Source organism: Acromyrmex echinatior, chromosome 4, assembly GCF_024713525.1.
Source record: "Acromyrmex echinatior isolate Ae372 chromosome 4, ASM2471352v2, whole genome shotgun sequence".
NCBI lineage: Eukaryota > Metazoa > Arthropoda > Insecta > Hymenoptera > Formicidae > Acromyrmex > Acromyrmex echinatior.
Window position 1 is genome coordinate 2,930,187 of NC_141855.1, and position 19,686 is coordinate 2,949,872.

General features: G+C 29.9%; 2 protein-coding genes across 2 annotated transcripts in view; both read left to right on the plus strand.

The window, feature by feature from the left end:
- The window catches only part of Gfrl (Glial cell line-derived neurotrophic family receptor-like), a 354,141-nt gene that overhangs the window by 9,536 nt on the left and 324,919 nt on the right, over positions 1-19,686 (plus strand). The gene's annotated exons all lie outside the window — the stretch shown is intronic.
- On the plus strand, positions 72-18,235 carry LOC105153758 (dehydrodolichyl diphosphate synthase complex subunit DHDDS). The gene is made up of 5 exons (XM_087405788.1): positions 72-9,733; positions 9,817-9,978; positions 10,073-10,221; positions 10,574-10,758; positions 10,856-18,235. The coding sequence occupies exons 1-5, from the start codon at positions 9,570-9,572 to the stop codon at positions 11,078-11,080; spliced, it is 885 nt and encodes a 294-aa protein (XP_087261914.1). The 5' UTR covers positions 72-9,569; the 3' UTR covers positions 11,081-18,235.

Here is a 19,686-nt window from a genome sequence, read left to right on the forward strand (position 1 = left end):
TAAAAATTTTATATATATATATATATATATATATATTAATTTATAATTCTATTTGTATCAATTTGTAATTTTAACTTGCAATTAGAGTTAAATAATATGTTTTATATTATTCACATATAATCAATTTTTTAAAGGGATTTTATGATGTAGGTATTATTATAGTCGCATTAGTCGCATAGCACATAGAGATATATATTTGCTATATAGATTATATAAGATATATGCAATCGCTAAGCAAAATACGGAGGCTTGATGCCGAAGAGACAAAGATGAATATCTTCATAATATTAAATCGCAAGCTGAACTGGTTTTAACGTCACTGCTATTTTTATGCGACCTATTTTATGGTTGGCGTCATAACGAGCTTATCTTTAAACAAATCCAAAGTATCTTCAAATAGGCATTTCTGATCGTTCAGCAATTGCCAAATTTTTGACTATTCCAATAACACTTTCGCGCAGTGTTAAAATTTTATAGAAGTTTTGATCCAGATACGAAACTTTTAATTCTCGTTATACTTGCGTAATTTCATTCTTATTAAAAGAAAAAAATTCTCATTATTGAAAATAGAAGCATCCTTATTATTATTGACTCGCTTCATCGATCATCGATCGCGAATGCAATATTTCTTAAGACAGAAAATTTTAATTATACAGGGTGTAACTAAAATAAGGTAACAAACTTCAGATCAAATTTTCCACGCTAAACATGAAAAAAAGTTTACGTAAACATATATCAAACTCATTGTTATTAAGATACAGTTCAAAATGTTTATTAATAGGACAATAAAAGTAACGTTTATTATTATTTAATGTTATTTATTTTCAATTTTTATAATAAATGTTCGAAGTATTTCCCATTTAATGCACGCTTGGATAGGATTAGATCATGGACTGTCGCACTCTTTCAAAGATCCCGAGATAATTGCGAATCGTGTCATAAGCATCAAAGATGCGTTGGCGTAGGATATCTTCATTGGTGATTGGAACTTCATAAACTGAGGATTTTCAATGCCTCCATAAAAATCTAAAAGATTAAGAATGGGGAATCATGACGGCCATGCAATTGTAGTCCTACAAACGTTTTGATAATCCATCGTGTGAATATATGTCAATAACGGTGGATTTGCGGGCGTATAAATCTTTTTGATGCAGGGAGCTCGACTTCGAAATTTGTTATCTTATTTTAGTTGCAATGATGAAAACATTCAATGTCTTTTTTATCTTAATTTTTTAGCTGTGTCGTTATTATTTTATTTTATACCAAAATTTGCCCGTCCGGTGTCATCGACCGTACCGGCTCAAAATAGTTGGTACATTCTTCCCCGAACGACGACGTTTAAAGCATGTTCGGCGTCGTGCGGCGCAAAATTAATTTCGTGGCCGTTAATCACATGGAATGACGTTTCATATGCGCACCGGAGTCGTCCAGCGTCGCGACAGAATAGCCGCGTTCACGAGACCGCCTCGGAATTTCACGCCATCGCGGAGAAGAGCTCGTCGGCTGAGCTCTCGGATCGTATAAGCCCTCGCGTCGTTCTACTCCTTGCGTCTACTCGTCGCAGCTTTTTCACTCGAGTTGGAATATTTGCTACTTCTCTCTCTCTCTCTCTCTCTCTCTCTCTCTCTCTCATACACACGAACAGTCTCTTATCTGCATCTCTCTAGCACTCTCCTGCTCGAATTCTGCTCGAACCTTCTGGGGGCGCATCATTGACGCGGAGTCAGCCGTCAGCCTCGAGGCGGTGTGATGTTTCTTGTTGCCTCTGAGACTGTTTCCGTCGTAAAATGAGGAAAGACATGCGAAGATAGATTTGCAATAAAACTGTGTTCTGGAGAAATTTGTTATGCAAGACAGTCAAAGTATTTGAAAAAGGGATTGTGAGAAAAATATAAATTTAAACATAATTTTATGAAGCTAAAATATACTTTTGATTTTTTAAATTTACTTTTGATTAATTTATACTTATCATATATATTTGCATTAGAATGCTTACTCTTATTGATAATTAATAACACTCGGGCAATATACATTAATCATGATCTTAAAGATAAAAATCTTAACTACTTTAGCTTTTTCTTTTTTAATGTTTCATTGTTAATATCAATATTTAGATTAAATGAAAGATTCTTTCAACCCATTTCTAAAAATGGCATTATTATAATTATTTGTTCTAACAAAAAAAAATATATAAATATATCCCTTTATTCTTTATGAAACTATTTAAAAGTTATTAAAGCGTTTTTTAATACAAATTTCAAACAAAAGACGATAAATGTCGAAATGCATTTCACGAAAGCAGGAATATTTTGTTAGCCTGGGAATCAAATTTGCGTGAATCGATTGCCGTGCCAGCGGGGTGAATTGAGGTGCATAACGACTTTCGTTTGGAGAAAACGCTTAATGAAATGCGACTGCGGGATGCGCACGTTGAGCGAGATTAATCGTGGTGAGGGCGGAATGCAGCCGCGAATTCGTCGAAAATTGTAGAAGCAACGAAATCAATGAATAAATCAAACGCCCGTTTAATTCCAGACATTCACGGCAATTATGCAATATTGCGAAGGAAGGCAATTAGTTGGCTACTTTTTTTTATTTTACCGAATAGTTTGCGCGATCTGATTTTCCAATTAAGAGCGGTAATGATCCAATCACGATCACGTCGAGGAAGATACGTTTGAGAGACGTGCTCTCGGAGAAGAGTGCTCGGATAAAAATAATAGGATAAAAGTATATAGTTCGACCTTGTTGATTACTCAGACGCGAGACGAAAGTCTTGATACTCGTTAAAATCGACAGCAAAATTTTCTTGTTAATAAATCTCGGAAATACATTACTGGTATTGGTACTTCATATCTTCGTATCTTGTAATAGAGAAGGTATATTATTATATTGACTTTTACAGATCATTTCTTTTTTATTATGAATTGATTTTATTATAATGGAAACATAAAGACAAGCTTAATATGATAATTAAGCTACTCAGATAGCATAAAGACTTTACTGTATGTCCATTAGATATCCGCGTCTGAACATTAGGATATCTGTAGGTAATACAAATAAAGTTCGTAGGACATAAATGAATATAATTTGTTATAACTTCGTACGTCTATAGAATGTTCAAAATGTTTAATTATTATGGATTTATTATGGACTTGTTATGAACTGATCTTGGACATCTTTTTCAATTGAATAGCTTGCTGCAATTAGGCTAAGCGTATTTTGTAAGAATTGAAAAATTTAATAGATAGATCGGATAATAGTACATATCAATAAATTTTGCAATAACAAATATTTATTGAAAAATGCTATTATCCAGTTTATACTCCGAATGTATTTATAATAGAATTTACAAATAAAACATTTACAAAATATAAATAAACATGAAAACTAAATGAATACTTTCAGTTTATTGGCTCTGCTGCATATATTCTTAAAGAGTTAAACCACATTGACAACCTAAAAATTATAGGTAGCTTTGGGAATTTTTTTTTTCAAAACAATAAAAGTAAGTGAAATGTTTGTTTTAAGACTTTTGTAGAACAATATTTTAGAAATAATATCGTATGTTAAGTTTTTAAAATTAATTAATGACAATGTTAGAGCCATTTTACTGACTGTCCTTTTATCAAATTAGCGTTACAGGGATCCGCCTAATATAAGAATCATAAATATTTGAAAAAAATTTTGACTGAAAACGAAGTTATTTTTTTAAATATTCGCCATTTTCACAAAAATCAAATTTTGAAATATCCGTATATTCTTTTTTAAAAAATATTATAAATGGCTCTAATGTCGCTATAATTTCGTTTAAAGAAATAAATATACGATTTTATTCCTCAAGAATTGTTGAATTATAAAAACTTTTTAAAATAAACTTTTCATTATTTCTATATCAAAAAAATTCCCAAAATGTTACATATGATTTTTAAATTCAAGATCTAACTCAAAGACATAGAAAATGGACTGCGCAATTTTGACACTCCAATAAAAATAAAAAAGAAAGACCGTGAAAGACTGTTAATTTCTATCTTTTTTCCATTCGACGGTGTAATGGGAGAGAGAATGAGAGGGAAATTGGCCGTCTTTCACGGTCCCGTTCTCATTATTGTCGACCACATTTTAGATACGGATCGCGCAGTCCATTCTCTACGTCTTTCGTCTAACCCCTTAAGTTTGATATTCCCATGTAAAAACATTTTCATCGTGTCCTTCATCCATTAGGGATTCATCTATACGACGAATCGCAGGTTGCGCCGTGCCAAATTAGATTAGCAGAACAGGATTTTAATTCCTTTATTATTAAAAATGTCATATTAAATAATATGAATTAGCTGCAGATTTTAATAAATTAGAAATATTGAAAATAATAGATTGAATATAAATTGTAAATAATAATAAAAATAATAAAAGAAAAATATAAAAACAAGATCAAAATGCCGACATAAATTAGACATCCATAGTATGTTCCAATAGAATTCAATTTCAATTTCAACAACGAACATTCCATGAATGTCCATTTTATGTCTATGGAGGTACGGACGTGAATTGGATTTAAAATGGACGTCCTTGGAATGTCCTGCACTAGGATAGTACCTTTTAATATATATTAAAATGTTACAATAATATAATATCTACACATTAAAATAAATTTATTGAAGTAATGTAAAAATAAATCAATGGACAGTGTTAAATGGAATAAAATGGAATAAAATATTATAGATAGTATGAATTAAGCGCAAAATACATGATAAAGTCAAATAGTAAATAGCTAATTAATAATGAAATTATATTAAAATAAATATAATAAATTACCATTAAATTAAAATAAATTGAATTAATTGTTTCAATATACATTGATAAAGTGAAACATACGTATATTTCAACGTAGCTTAATTACCAAAATAAAACAAGTAAATTTGATCAGAGTTTGATTATGATAAAATGAATTAGTCGAGTGCAATCACTCCACGATTGAAACTGAGATAAGTGATTAGGAGATCGCGACTTAATTAAAATAAAACTAACAAAAGAACAGGAGTATCATAATTAATATAAAGTAAATTAAACTTAATGTCAAATTGTTCAAAATGAAATTCAAGTAACTAAAAGAAAATAAAAATTCGAAGAGTCAATTAATCTTTAGATTATGCCATTAATATATTGTACAGTGATTATAAGGACGTCTGGTATATATATCATTTACAATCAGAGGCAGATTCGAGTCAAAGAGTAAATGCCATATTTAAATTGATGATTCCATTGTAATAACTCAGCTATAACAACATAACAATAGTAATATAATATTATTATAATATAATATTGCACATAATACAATAATAATAACGATAATAGAGGAGAAGATAGTATTATAATCGCAGATATTATAGATATAATGGTCTCTCTTAATATATTCGTTATTAGGTGGCGAATTTTAATGATTTTTTATGAAATTATTTGTTTAATAGTTTGTCGTTATATCATAACGCTAATATGTGCCACAATAGTCAGCATTTTTTTATAATACATTATTACTTTCGAACATTTCAAGATATTATTAAGGTACATTTTATTATTTAATTACAAGGGTATAATAATTTTTAAATAGGATTTTGAAAATATTTCAAATAGGTAGAATTTTACGTGCTTAGAGATGGCAAGATAGTCAAGATAAAGGTGCTTCCTTGAATTTCATGCTTTTGATAATAACAAAATTCACTACTACGTACGTAGTATATAAATTCACACAAGAATCATGCAAACATTTAATCCTGCTAGACAATTTAAGGTTTTGATTTTTATAGTTTGTGTTATTACACATATACGCTCCTATATTATATTACAAAATTCAATATTTTTACACTATAGATTACCTTGCCATCTCCGAGAGCGCGCGAAATTTTGCATCATTCGTAATTTTTAAACTTTTTTGATTTGGAAATCATAGACTTTTATCATAGACTTTTTGTATTAGATTTTTCATCTTAAAATGTTGCAATGAATCTGTCTTTAAAATATTTATCGTCAATTTTGGAACATCCTGTATAATAATTGATATTTTTCCGATAAGAATTACTATTGCTTCGAATTATTATACTATTATATATTTCTGAAAATTAGTGGATATGCGGAAATGATAGGATAAACATAATACATAAGCGAGTCAGAAGCAATAGGCTACTTAGCGGCCATTGGAATCTAGTAGAATCAGTCGACGCCTCGCGGTGCGTCGAACCCTTATTATGAACCAGCGGTACCGCTTGATGCAGGTTTTAAGGGGTGCGCGAGGGACCGGGATCAGAGGAAAGGGTAAATAACGTTCGAGAAACCAATATCGGTAAAGCCCCGGTTGCCTGCGAGACAAAAGTTTCCTGGTTGAGCTTGTTGGGCAAAGGCAACTTCCGCAATAGTGTTGCGGCAAAGAAGTAGGAAAACAAAACGGGAGAAAAGAGGAAGGGTGAAGGAGGAAGAAAATAAGGCGCGCGTCCGTTACCCTCATCGATCATCGGTTATAACTATCCGTTCGTAAAACGTTACGTTTTCCGCGAAATGATGTTCTCTCTTACAAAGCGCTATTGTGTTCTCAGTTGAACAGCGTTTTTTAATGTTATTGCCTTGAAGGTTCGTTTGTGAGAGATTTCTTATCACGACCAACATTCTAAAAAATTTACTTGTGTACAAATTATGCAATATAATATATAACTTTTGATTCAGATGGTAAACCATCGCTGAATTTTTTGTATTTTTAAAATACATCGATCTAGAATAAATAATAAACTTTTTCATAATTTCTTTATTATTTTGAAATATCGATTATACCTCCTTAAGTTATAGTTAATGCATACGTAGAAGAATTAATTGTTGAGAATGCGAATTCAATGTTTGAAGCTTAAAAAAAAGAGATATGTTTGAATGAATGCGTACGTATAGATTATCTCGATTATCTTGAAACCTTGCGAATTAAGTACATCCACACAAAACGGCGCAACGATTTGCAATTTAATCAAATATTCCTTCGATGCACACCGTATATAAAAATACGAAACTGTTGGCTTCATGGAAGGTATTAAATTTATGAAATGGCTTTTTTCATCTGGATACAGTTGGAAATCGAGTCCGTTATCAATCTCTCAGACAGCTCTCAATATTACACTCTCATGAGTTTTGAGCGTATAAACGTTTTAAAATGGAAGCCCTCGTATAGGATGTCAAACTTGATCTTCAAACTTAGCGTTCAATCATTGTATTGGACTTGCATGCAAGCAGTTTTGATGAAAAATCGTGTGTCAGCTTTTTAAAGTTAAATCTTTTTTTGCCAAAAGTTGTATTAAATTAAAATCTGTTGCATTGGTCTTTTCTTCTATGTATAAATTTTTTTTAAATATTCTTTATTATATAAGCTCTCTTAAGCTTTATATTCATCGCAATCAGCATAAAACTTTCTGAAATCGATTTGTTATACGGAATAGTAAAAAATTTATTAACATAATATAGCAGAGAGCGCCTTAGGATCGGTTAAAATTGGATGTTTCAAATAATATAATATTCTTGATTTACGAATTTAATTAATGTGTGACTGTGCGTTAAAAAATGTTCGGAAAACACGTTCATTAAAACAATCAATCTGAGATGCTAATCGCGAGTCGAAACGTTCGGATATTCGCGAATGTATATGAATGTAGAGGATTATAATCTTTTCTTATTTCACATAAGAAACTTTTTAAAAAATTTAAATATTGTTATTTTTAAAGAGACTTGTTTTCGGTTGAGAATAAGTATGGAATTTTAGTCTTTATCTAATAGCATCGAAAATAAATGCCATTATCCAAAAGAGTGCGTATTATAATTTCAAAATTCTGGAATTGAGGGTGAGAAAGTAATAAAATTCTATCTACCATGCCAAATACTATTCTTTTTTTATGACATTTAGGATGGCTTGAATAAAAATTCAAATACCTTTCTGATGAAATAGATTTAGAAAATCAGTTAAAAATGACGTAATTTTAACAAACGTTTTATGTTCAACAGTACATCTCAGAATTCGTTAATTGCAAGATTTTTTGAATTATAATTTTTTTACATTTAAATTCTCTCTATAATTATTTTAAATTGTAAGGATCAAACATGTCTAAATCTCAGATATTGTTCCATCTTTTATTTATTAAGTAATTTTAATATTGTTGACAATGTTGATTCTTAAATATTTATCATAATGTGAACATAATTTTAGACTAATTTATATCATTGTGTTAAGATTTTTAAAAAATTGACACGTTTAGTCCATAGTTATATAATTTTGATCATAGTTATGAGAAGAGACATGAAATCGTATTATACTGTAATCACATGTAATACATTTCATATCATACCGTTTTTATGGCATGAAGAAGTTCCAATTAGAAGATATGTTCATGGAGCAAGGCAACTTAAATAAATTTCCGGATGAGACTACTTCCTATAATCCGAAAAATTATCATCATCTTTTTATATTCAAACATGCAAGTATTTTATGGGTTTCAATACGATTAATTAATTGCGAGATTACCAGTGGTACCAAGTTAAATTCTACTATTAAAATAAAAATTAAAAGTGATACTATTTTTATCATTTACTTAATCCAAATGGTATTATTTTTAATTTTTATACAATAAAACCTAAGTATATGCATATCTGATTGAAGTTCCTATTCCAATCCAAATAGTTTAAATTCCTTTTAAATGAAATTATTATATCACAATTTATTCAAAGACATTTTCTCTTCTAACTAAAGTAGTGGTTATTTAATTCTCCTTCAAAATATTATACAAAACATTATCACAAAATTGCGTTACCTTGCTTAATTTAAGTGTTACCACAAAAAATTAAAAAATTAATTATGTAAAATAAAAAAATTTAAATAGAAAAATTTTTCATGTAAAAACACTTAGTGTTGCTAGATCTCGATATAATAACGTAGTAGTAAAACATGAATGTAATATTTAAAAAAATAAGAAAAATAAGAATGTAATTCTTAGCAAAATAATATAAATAAGAAGCATATTAATAAGGAAAATTAGAATCATGTTAAAAAATATGAATATTTAGAAAAATAAGAAAAATAAGAAGTATTTCCAATGAGAGTTAAAGTATCTAACGTGAATATGTGCGATTGAGTTATAGAGTCGTGTAAATTATGAACGTTGTGAATGTTATTAAGTTTAAGTAAAAAAATTTATTCGAGAAGCACGTATGCTTAATGTCTTTTTTACCTTTTTTAAACAAATAAATATATCCTTGAATAGAAGAATATTCTTATAAGAATATAAATAGAAGATAAATATACACATTTATGACTACTTATGCATGTTTATACATATTTATACGTATTTATAATGTATAAATAGTTTTTTACCGGGATCATATTGTTTTTATCATGTTAAGTAACTTTATATATTGTGTTCGTCGATAAGTATAAAAGAATTCGTCGATGAGTATAAGAGAGTGAATGTGACGGAAATTTTTGAAACATTGAAGAGAATCAGTTGATCGCAGATTTTACATTTTCGTATGCCTAAACGTGAAATTTAAATATGATATCGTGGCTAAAGAAATGCATTTTGAACTGGTTTCAATCTCTGGTTTTAAGGATTATTAAGACTGGCGAAATGCCTAAACACGTGGCATTTATCACTGATGGTAACAGACGTTATGCGAATAAATATAACTTGAGCCGAAGAGAAGGATACTTAAAAGGGTATGTATTTTTAAAGAGAATTTGCAGACACACTGGCTGGTTGTTCATTTGTCTCATACCTTATATTTTATTTACGATTACAGATTAAACAAAATAAATAATATATTAAATTGGTGCATGCATCTCGGTATTGTAGAAACCACAATTTATTTATTTAGTATAACGAACTTTAAACGTAGCAAAAAAGAAATTGATAATCTCATGGACATTATCAAGCAGCTGTTCAAAAGTTTATTAGAAAACAAGTATGTGTAATATTTAGAATTTTTTAAATCAGGTATCACATCGCAACACAATATATAGATTTTGTTATTATAAATTTATATAAACAATTTCTAGGGAAAAATTGAAGGACAATGGAATATGTGTTCGTGTGATTGGCAATTTGTCCCTGCTGTCAGAAGATTTAAATAAATTAATAGCTGAAGTTATGATTGTTACTGGGGAAAATAATAGAATATTTATTAATTTTGCTGTTGCTTATACATGTAAGTACAATGAATCATATTTATGTTTACACTTGATTTTATATATTACATAAACCTGCGTTTAGGAAGTGCGCTATCAGCGCTATTGCATCATCTTGTTTTATGTCATCCTCTTGTTTTATGTCTCATAAACAATTAAGATAGAAAGATGCAATAGTGTTAACAGTATGTTCCCAAAACACAGCCTAATCCGATTTAAAAAGATCATTGATATATCGGTATACTCTCTGGACATTTAATTTCGTGACATATATATAAATAAATGTTTAATATTTTATATAATTTAAAAATATATACACACATACATACACACATGCATATATATTTTTTATATTTTTTAATATCGCTATAGCAAGGGATGAAATTACTCATGCAATTAAAGATATAATACAAGGTGTAAAGAATACTGATATTTTACCAGAAGATATTAATGAAGATCTGATTACTGATTGTTTGTACACTTACAAGTCTCCAAATCCAGATTTATTAATTCGTACTTCCGGAGAAAATCGACTTAGCGATTTTCTCATGTGGCAAGTAAGAAAACTTATTTAATTTTTATGATTTGAATCTATTACCCCTTGTAATCAAAACAGGATCATGCATTTCAAAATTTTATCTAAATTTCTTTTAGATTTCCAGTACTTGTATTTACTTTGCTAAAGTATTATGGCCTGAATTCAGTCTATGGAATTTTCTTTGTGCAATTTTTTATTATCAGAGATGTTATTCTAGCTTGCAAAAAAATAAAAACAATTTGAAACCAATTATGCACAATGCTAGAGTATCCATGTTTATTTATAAATTATATAACAAACGTGACATGGCAATCGAAAAAATGTATCAATCAATAATTTAATGAAATAAATTATTTATTTCTAGGAATTGCTGATTAATATATTCTAGTAGATAAGTTGTAAGTTGTAGCTATTCTAATAAATAAAATGTAATTTATACCGTTAAAGGCATTTATTTTTTATTGATTGTGTTCTCACATGTACGGTTTCATAAAATTTAATATTTAATATTGTCAAAAATGGATAAGTTGTGCTATCTGAATAAGTTGTGAAAAGTGGATTTAATGTTGCGTTAAGGGATTCATTATTAGCTATTAGCGATATTTTTTAATTATAATGCTAATACATTATCAGTTTTATTAGTATTGTTGCTACATTAATTTGTATCTACATTTCTCTTTAATCTGTAAATTAAAGAAAAATCTGGAATTTAATTTTTGGTTGGTGTTGAATAGTGTTTAAATTATGACATTAAGTACAAAATTCATTGTTTACCCGCTAAACAAAATTATGTAATGTTTTTGTAACATTGCGTTATAACTATGCGACAATTTGCGTTTTGTCAATAAATGTTTTGATAACATCTTAGGAATAAAAAATGTCCTAAGTCAATTGTCTTACATATGTGTCACATTGTTTCTGCGACATTTGTTGAAAATTTGTTTCCGATTTTTTTTGTAACGTTTCAAGAACAAGAAATGATTCGTTTGATTTATATTTAATTTACATAAATATTACTCGAATTGTGAACATTTTTATAACGTGAATTTGGACAGTTTAAACTTAAATTTTTATTTAAGATAATCTTAAAATTTACTTTAAGAAAAATATGAAAGAACGTTTTTCTTCAAGATAATATTGTAATTGTAAAATAATTTTATAAAAGAGAGAATTTAATTTTGAGAGAGAGAGAGAGAGAGAGAGAGAGAGAGAGAGAGAGAGGGAGGGAGGGGGGGGGGGGAAGAAATTTGTCATTAAAATTATTTTCCTTCAATGTTAGATATCCGTGCAAGTAAGCTTTACAAATTAAAATTAAAATAAGATTTATTTGAAATTGATTACACAGAATAGTGTTATCTATTTACTTCCCTGAAGCTCTCAATTCGTGAAGAGATTTTTACGTACTTTACGTACTTTTTTCTATTACTATTTTTCTATCCCTATTTTTCTATCACGTAGAGATTGTACTTCTAGAGGTGCGTTTTAAAAAACGACTTTCTCGAAAAATGTAAAGCAAGCAAAATCTTTTCGTAGACTTTTTACCGCTGCGACAGTCGTGACGCACGCACATTCGTGGAATCGCAAAGGTGGTCGACGCAACCGACGCTAGTCGTCGGTTCATCGTTTACACCCTTATTACGAGCCTCGTCTGCAGAAATTGCGCTTCGTTCGCACCAACGATTTCTGGGTAAACTCTTGGAGGTAAACGGGACGCAAATATCACCGGCGTTTGAACGCGATTTATCGAGCACTCGAGCCGGCTCCTTACGTACGCATCCTTCGTGCCTTCGTCATCCGCGTGTGCATGCGCATTTATATAATACGATTACCGAAACGAGTCACGCTTTCCTTTTCGTGTCAACATGTCTGCTAAATGCACCGATGCCAGCCGTGTTTAAATAAAAATAGCGGCTGACTCTATTAAATCCGTCGCACGGTTGGTTAGAACGAAGTTATGATGGGAAATGAATGGAGGAGTAAACTTATTCATCCTTTTACATCTTTATTTATTAAGAAAAAGATCTGAATTTTATTTTCCTAATTTTTCCATAACTTTATTATACTAACTATATGTACGTGAAAATGTTTAAGAATAAACTTTAAGGATGTTTTGTCTATACAATATTAACTAAAAGTATCAATCAAATAATCAGTCAAAAATAGCTAATTTTACTCAATATCATTAAAAAAATGTTGATGATATTAACTCATAAATACGAATCTGAAGCTAAAAACAAAATAAGAAATTGTTTGGTTTATTAATGGTATTGTGTAACAAAATGATCATATTTTACTGTAGTTTTAGGTTAATAATTTTTAACCGTGTAAGTAGATCCAAATAAATTTTTGCACAAATATTTGTTATTGTTATCTTAGTATATGTTTAAAATTTGATTTAATTTTAGTATTATTTCTTCATCAAATTTGCAATTAAGTATTATAAAACGCGATTTTACATAAGAATCAAAATAAACAAAAAAAAATTAGATGACTTTTAAACTAATGAGACAACGGTGCTTGAATTTTTCACAGATATTCAGAAGTAATAATAAAATAATTTTAACTATTTATATTTTTGGTAATATTGTTTTGAGATGTGACAAATACATTCTTAATGAAGATCGAATTTCGGTTTTAAAAATATGGAATCAATACTGTATTCTATTATTAACTTCTAAAAGATTCAAATAATCTATATACCGAAGAATTTTAAGAAGTTTTATTTTAGATTGCTTAATTATAATAGATTATCTAATTCCTTTTTTTCTCTATAGCTTTAATATTTAACTTCATATTACATTACCAATGTAATATGAAGTTTATTGTATTAAATAATTTATATAATGAAGAGAACTTTGAGAAAATTTATTTGAAATTATTTAAGTAACTCTTCTTTTCTTTATTAATTTTAACATTATATTTTATATTATATTCCATAAAAAAAAGTATTAAATTATTTAAATAATGAAGAATTTGTTTAAGATTGTTCAATTAACTTTTTTCTTTCTCTATACTTTTAATATTTTATTTTATATTATTATACATTATCTACTTGTCTTTATAATTGTTGTTAACGATATTTGTGTACTCTATTTATTGTGTCTACTACATATGCACAATTATAAATTAATGGATAAATTTAAATTTTGATATAAGAAAAGTATTTTATCATTATATTTTTAAAAATCGTTCTTTAATTTATTTTTTGCTTTTTCTTTTTAAATAAAAATTTAACTTCCTTTATTAATTAATTATTTATAATAACAAAAACTTGGCGGAACAATTTTTGAAATTTTGAATTGCGTACGTTGTAACGGAAGTGCGCAGCGTTATGTTGCATGCAACGGCATCGTAAGTGGCTTACTACTCGCATTTCCGGCTTCTATAGCATTTACGGAGGAAATTCAGGGTAATCATTAACAAACATTCTCGCCCTTTGATCAGACTTCCTTATGGTGTGCGTGCGTTCACTGTGTAATTGGAATGGCCGGTGGCATGCGCTCGTATATTGACGTTCCCCATGTTGCAATATCTCGTACAATGTTACAACAAACAATTGCTTTAATTAAAATTATTATGTTGCGTTAAGTACGTCATGACAATGTTGTTCAATATTCTGCTACCGTTGAACAAAATATTACAATTTTCCATTTAATTTGTGTCTGTTTGCCTTTTATGTGCGCATCGATGAAACATCTGAATCGCTTAATCTCGTCTCAAATGCGGATCGCTTTAATAATCTCAAATTATATTATATATACATTACAACGATATCATCAAATACAAAAAAAAATATACTTATGTTCACAGCTAGCATATTTCTGGGAGAAATAATCTTTTTCTCTCAATAAATATTATATTTAATTTTACGAAAATCAATTTATGTTCTTCGGATAAAATAAAATCACGCGATAGTAATATACACTCGTAACATCGTCGCGTAGTGGAAAGCACGCTAAGGCTCGCGACGTGCCCGCGATAAATCGGAAGCGTGGTAAAATAGAAGTTTTCCAAGCGATTGAGCCCACTCGGAAATGCACGGGGCGTATTTTTCCAACCGCCGCTACCATTTTTCCGCAAACGCGGCGGCTCGCGATGAGTTACAACCGCCATAATGCTATGCTAGTCGGCACCGCCGACGCGGTCACGTAGAATCGCGTACGTACGTGGACCGGGTGGTTGCAACGTACACACGCACACACACACACACACACACACACACACACACACACACACACACACACACACACACACACACACACACACACACACACACACACATATACACACATGCGCCAAAGTCCGCGTACCATCAATACACGTTCGGTGAAGACGCTATCGAAAGATTATACTCGGAAAAGCGTGTATTAAACGTCCTCGATATGTAATTATGTATTCGTGATGCGCTCGCGTCGTTACAAACATCGACGAGAAACGCTACAATGTCAAATCGATGTATTTCGATCTCGAGGATCGCTGAGAAATCTCGATTTGATCCTATCCAATTCTGTCCAACATTTTAGGATAGAAATAACATCAATTTTTTGCATGACAGATGAGATTAAAAAAATATTTCATTTCAATCTAAGCTGATAGATTAAATTCTTCAACGATTTTAAAGATTTTTAGACAGTTTTAGTAGCAAATATTAAACTTATAGAATATTAAACTTGATAGAATTATATAAATGTATTTACAGCAAAAATCTTAGTCGTATTACTTATATTAGTAGATAGTGAATTATAAAGTTACGAAGTAAAAAACTTTTAATTCTTTTATGAAGATTGAAATAGTAATCGAGATTAAGTTATCAATTAATTTAATTTAACTAGCTTAAATTAAAATAACAAAGATATCTCAATGCTCAAAATAATTTAGCCACTTAAAAAAGCCCAAGTTTTTATTTGAATAAATAGCACGTTCATTAAAAAATTATTACTTCTAATCTACATTCCTCATTTTTGAGACGAACAGTTAAGAGTTACGAGAATTTCTTAAAATATCCATCGGCACAAATATATATTTTACAAAAAGCTTTTTCTTTTATTTTTTAATAAGAACAGAATCGAACTTTTAATCACTATTACCAATATGAAACTCGATTAATCTTTTCATCACATAAATCTTAACAGATATAAAATTTTTTTAGGATTGAATTTTTTCTATAAATATTAATGGAAATCTTTAGTTTGTCTTATTGCAAAACGCAATTAACGAGGATTACGTTCTACCCTATCGGGTCATTCGATCCCGGCACGTTGTCGCTCGCGAGCACTTCGTTGCCTACCCTATAAATTACATATGAATAAATGATCGACCGCAACTCAACGCGGCCGGAATATCCGGCAAACACACACGCACATCTATACACGCACACATACGCAAAATTGCTCTCGTTTAGAGCGTGCAAGCGTTCTCGCGCTCCCATGAGTGGCGTGCGACATCGTCGTCATCGTGTCGACCACGAGACGACGGTAGTAAACGGTCGACCGCGATCGCGGTGGTAAGAAGGGAACTGGTGGGGTGCGAAGGGGTGGTTTTCCAAGGTGGCACGGGTGCCGACGGCTCTTGCGGAGAGGGTGTAAGAGAAGCGAGCACGAGAACGAGCAGCAGCGAGTCCAAGGAAACCGCCGCCGGTCAGATTAGATCTTTCCTTCGAAGGGTTAAGCTCTACCTAGGGCCTTACGTCGCGATAAGGCCTGCAAACGCGCTCGTTCGAGGAGCTTTCGTGTCGAAACCTGACGCCCCCTCGCGTGTCGTCTCCTACGACATACCTCCCTTTTCCCCGATCTGCAGCGCGGCGAGGGGGTGTTATAAAAATATTCCGCTGCTCTGTGCTGTTCGTGGTTTCTTTGATACGCAAGCATTCGTGACACGAATCCCTGCTTCTTGGGCATTTCGCAAATATGCTCATGAGACCATATAACCCTCCCTCGGAGAGTTGGTTTCACCTTTATTGCGGATATCCTCATATAGCTGCCGATCGATTACACCTTACTGATTTCTCGAACTTGACCGCGCTTGGATAGTTTGCTGATTTCATATTTATTTTATAATGCATTCTTTCACAATATTTACTTCCATAGGTTACTTCTTTTTTTATTATCTCTTCTTATATTGTCGTTTACAATAAAATAAAATTGTATTCTTGTAATCTTTTTGTACTAAACATTTTGGATATTGAGATTTATCAGAAAAATATATTGATTTTTTTGTTGAAAACAATCTAGACATTTGCAGAGTTTGATAGAAATCGTTTAAAAATAATATCCTGCGGCGAGGCAATGGTTTAAGTAAAACAATACCACTCTTCCAATGTTTATAGTTCTAGTCATTTGAAAGAAACATGAAAAAGAACATTCTATAAAAATATGCATAGATATAAATGATAGAAATTTCTACAAATATAAAAAACAATAAAAAGTGTACAATACAGTTTATATATGTATATTAAAATCTGTATTAGTACTTTTTTAATTCTCAAATTTTAACGCTTTCCAAAAATTTTTCTAAGATTTAGAGGAACTAAAATAATTTTTAAATAAAGCATTTTGGTTATACTATATCTATTTTGTACAGCTATATTAAATATTAATATTTTATCATGTTATTTAATATTATTTAATAATACATCAAGAAGATAAAGTGATGGTACTAATTTTTAAAAACTCTTCTGTATTAATAAAACGTCTAATAATCTACCTATTTTTAAATTATATATGTCACTTTTTAATCAACAATTATTCTAAAAAGTAAAAATAATAGTAACAAATTTAAATATAGAGAAGCAGAATATACATAGGCGGTCGTTGCTGTTGCAAATTTACTGGCGAGACAGTTTGATTCGCAGCAATTGAATAACAAAATCATCGCGGATCGCGAAGGCGTATAATGAAAGGAAGGTTGTAATCACCCTCCTCCGTCATTTGTGAACGTCGGGGCTTCTCGTAGACGATCCGCTGTCCCGCCCTCGACCTCCGCTTGCGCGACGGTGACGAGTTTACACGCCATCCAGTAAGCACGCGCCAATTTTAATACCGTCGTCAATTTTGACACATGAATATGAAGAACGGGCCAAAAATAAAGAATAACGATTAAATGATTAAATTCAGACTTTCTTTTAATAGAGATAAGGAATAAAGCAAAAGAAATCTTTTAGTGATTTTAATAAAACAAAACTTATGTGTGGCTATTTTTATACAAAATGTTTGAGAACTATTATAGAATGTGAAATAGTTGTATGAAGAAAATGTACAATTAAATTTTCTCGATTTTGCTCGATAAATGTTCAAGTGACACAAATGACAATTTCGTTAGATTACACTGTTGCGTTGTTACTTCATTATGGAGCGTTTAAATTTTTTCCTTGCGTTTATATACATCGCGTTTTATCGGGTCGATAATGAAAAGTAGAAACTTGCAGTGGTTGATACGCCACGTGGCGCGTGAAATCGTTGTCATTCAATTCCGGCTTGTTTCCCAAATCAAAATAAAAATTTCTTGATGATTGTGCAAAATGTTTTTGCAGATATAATAAAATATGTAAAATAAAGATTCTTTTTTGTTGAAAAAGATAAGTTTTGTATTTCCTTATGAGCGAGCATAAAGTACATGATTAAATTGTTTATTTGCAGATATTCTCATTATTAATTTCCAGTCATCTTTAAAAAGCTTATGACATAAATGAATTATGATATATTAATAAATAATTTTAGAATAATATACATATAGATACATACATATAGACATTTTATAAGCATTAATGAATATTTTCGAATAATTACTTTATTATATTTATTATATTTATTACTTTCTATATATTTTACATAAATTATTTTTATATATTGTAAAATGGATATGATTTTTATTAATATATGATGAGTATTAAAAAATATGAACGAAAGTATAAAGAAACATAACATATAAAATAATAAAAAATAGGCAAGAAACAATTTTTATTCGATTTTTTAAAGATATATTAGAATTAACTTTGTAATATAATGTATATATTACAAAGTTAATTCTAATATATCTTTAAAAAATCAAATCGAATAAAAATTGCTTCTTGCCTATTTTTTATCATTTTATAAAGGGTGTTTTTTTAAGCCCGATAGAACTTGAAATTGTAAAAAATAAAACAAAAAATTAAATTAAACAGCCGCGGTGGCCATATGCCCGAAATCATTTTCAAATGTTAATGCCATGCATTGATCTTTCGACTAAAAAAAATTTTTTGATTATAATTTAATTTTTGTGTTAGTTTTTACAATTTTAAGTTCTATCGGGCTTAAAAAAATCTATCGGGCTTAAAAAACACCCTTTATGTTATATTTTATATGTTATGTTACAATACAATAGATACCTACATATCGTTTCCTTATTCCACAGCTCAAAAAATTAAGCTTTTCAGAAGAAGAAAAACCATCTCCTAACTTTACAGAAAATTATCGATTAATCAAATAATATTGCGATAAAAAGAATTTATTTTTAACGTGATCAAATGTCATTTTTGTGACACAATCCTTTTTTGTTTTACAATCCTTTAAAAAATACCACTTGTTTTGAATCTTGACAACTTTTTATGAAGTGTAGTTAGTTCACTTTTAATTGAAAGGATAGTGTTTATTTAACTCATTTATGGTAACATTTTGTAAAGCACTTTATTTGAACTGTGTCACATTTGAAATACGAAAGAGATATTCATATTTCATGTTATATACTTATTCATGTAATATTAACAATAAAAACTAAAACAATGTTATTAAGTTATTTCATTTTCCGAATTTTTTATTATTATATTATAAGTTATGGTTAAGAAATATTTCTGTGTATACAATTTTACTCGATGCATCTGCTGATACATGTTGATAAGAGTTACATAAGAAAGTTTCGTGACAAAAATGCAAGCGCAAATATCGCAATGATGAAACCACATAGAGAAGCGTTT

What these genes read in the sequence shown, in the direction of transcription:
- LOC105153758 (XM_087405788.1), top strand. Translation starts at nt 9,570, where the DNA reads ATGATATCGTGGCTAAAGAAATGCATTTTGAACTGGTTTCAATCTCTG. An exon ending in AAAAGTTTATTAGAAAACAA is followed by an intron (nt 9,979 to 10,072) that starts GTATGTGTAATA and finishes AACAATTTCTAG; the next exon opens with GGAAAAATTGAAGGACAATG. An exon ending in TTTTGCTGTTGCTTATACAT is followed by an intron (nt 10,222 to 10,573) that starts GTAAGTACAATG and finishes ATATCGCTATAG; the next exon opens with CAAGGGATGAAATTACTCAT.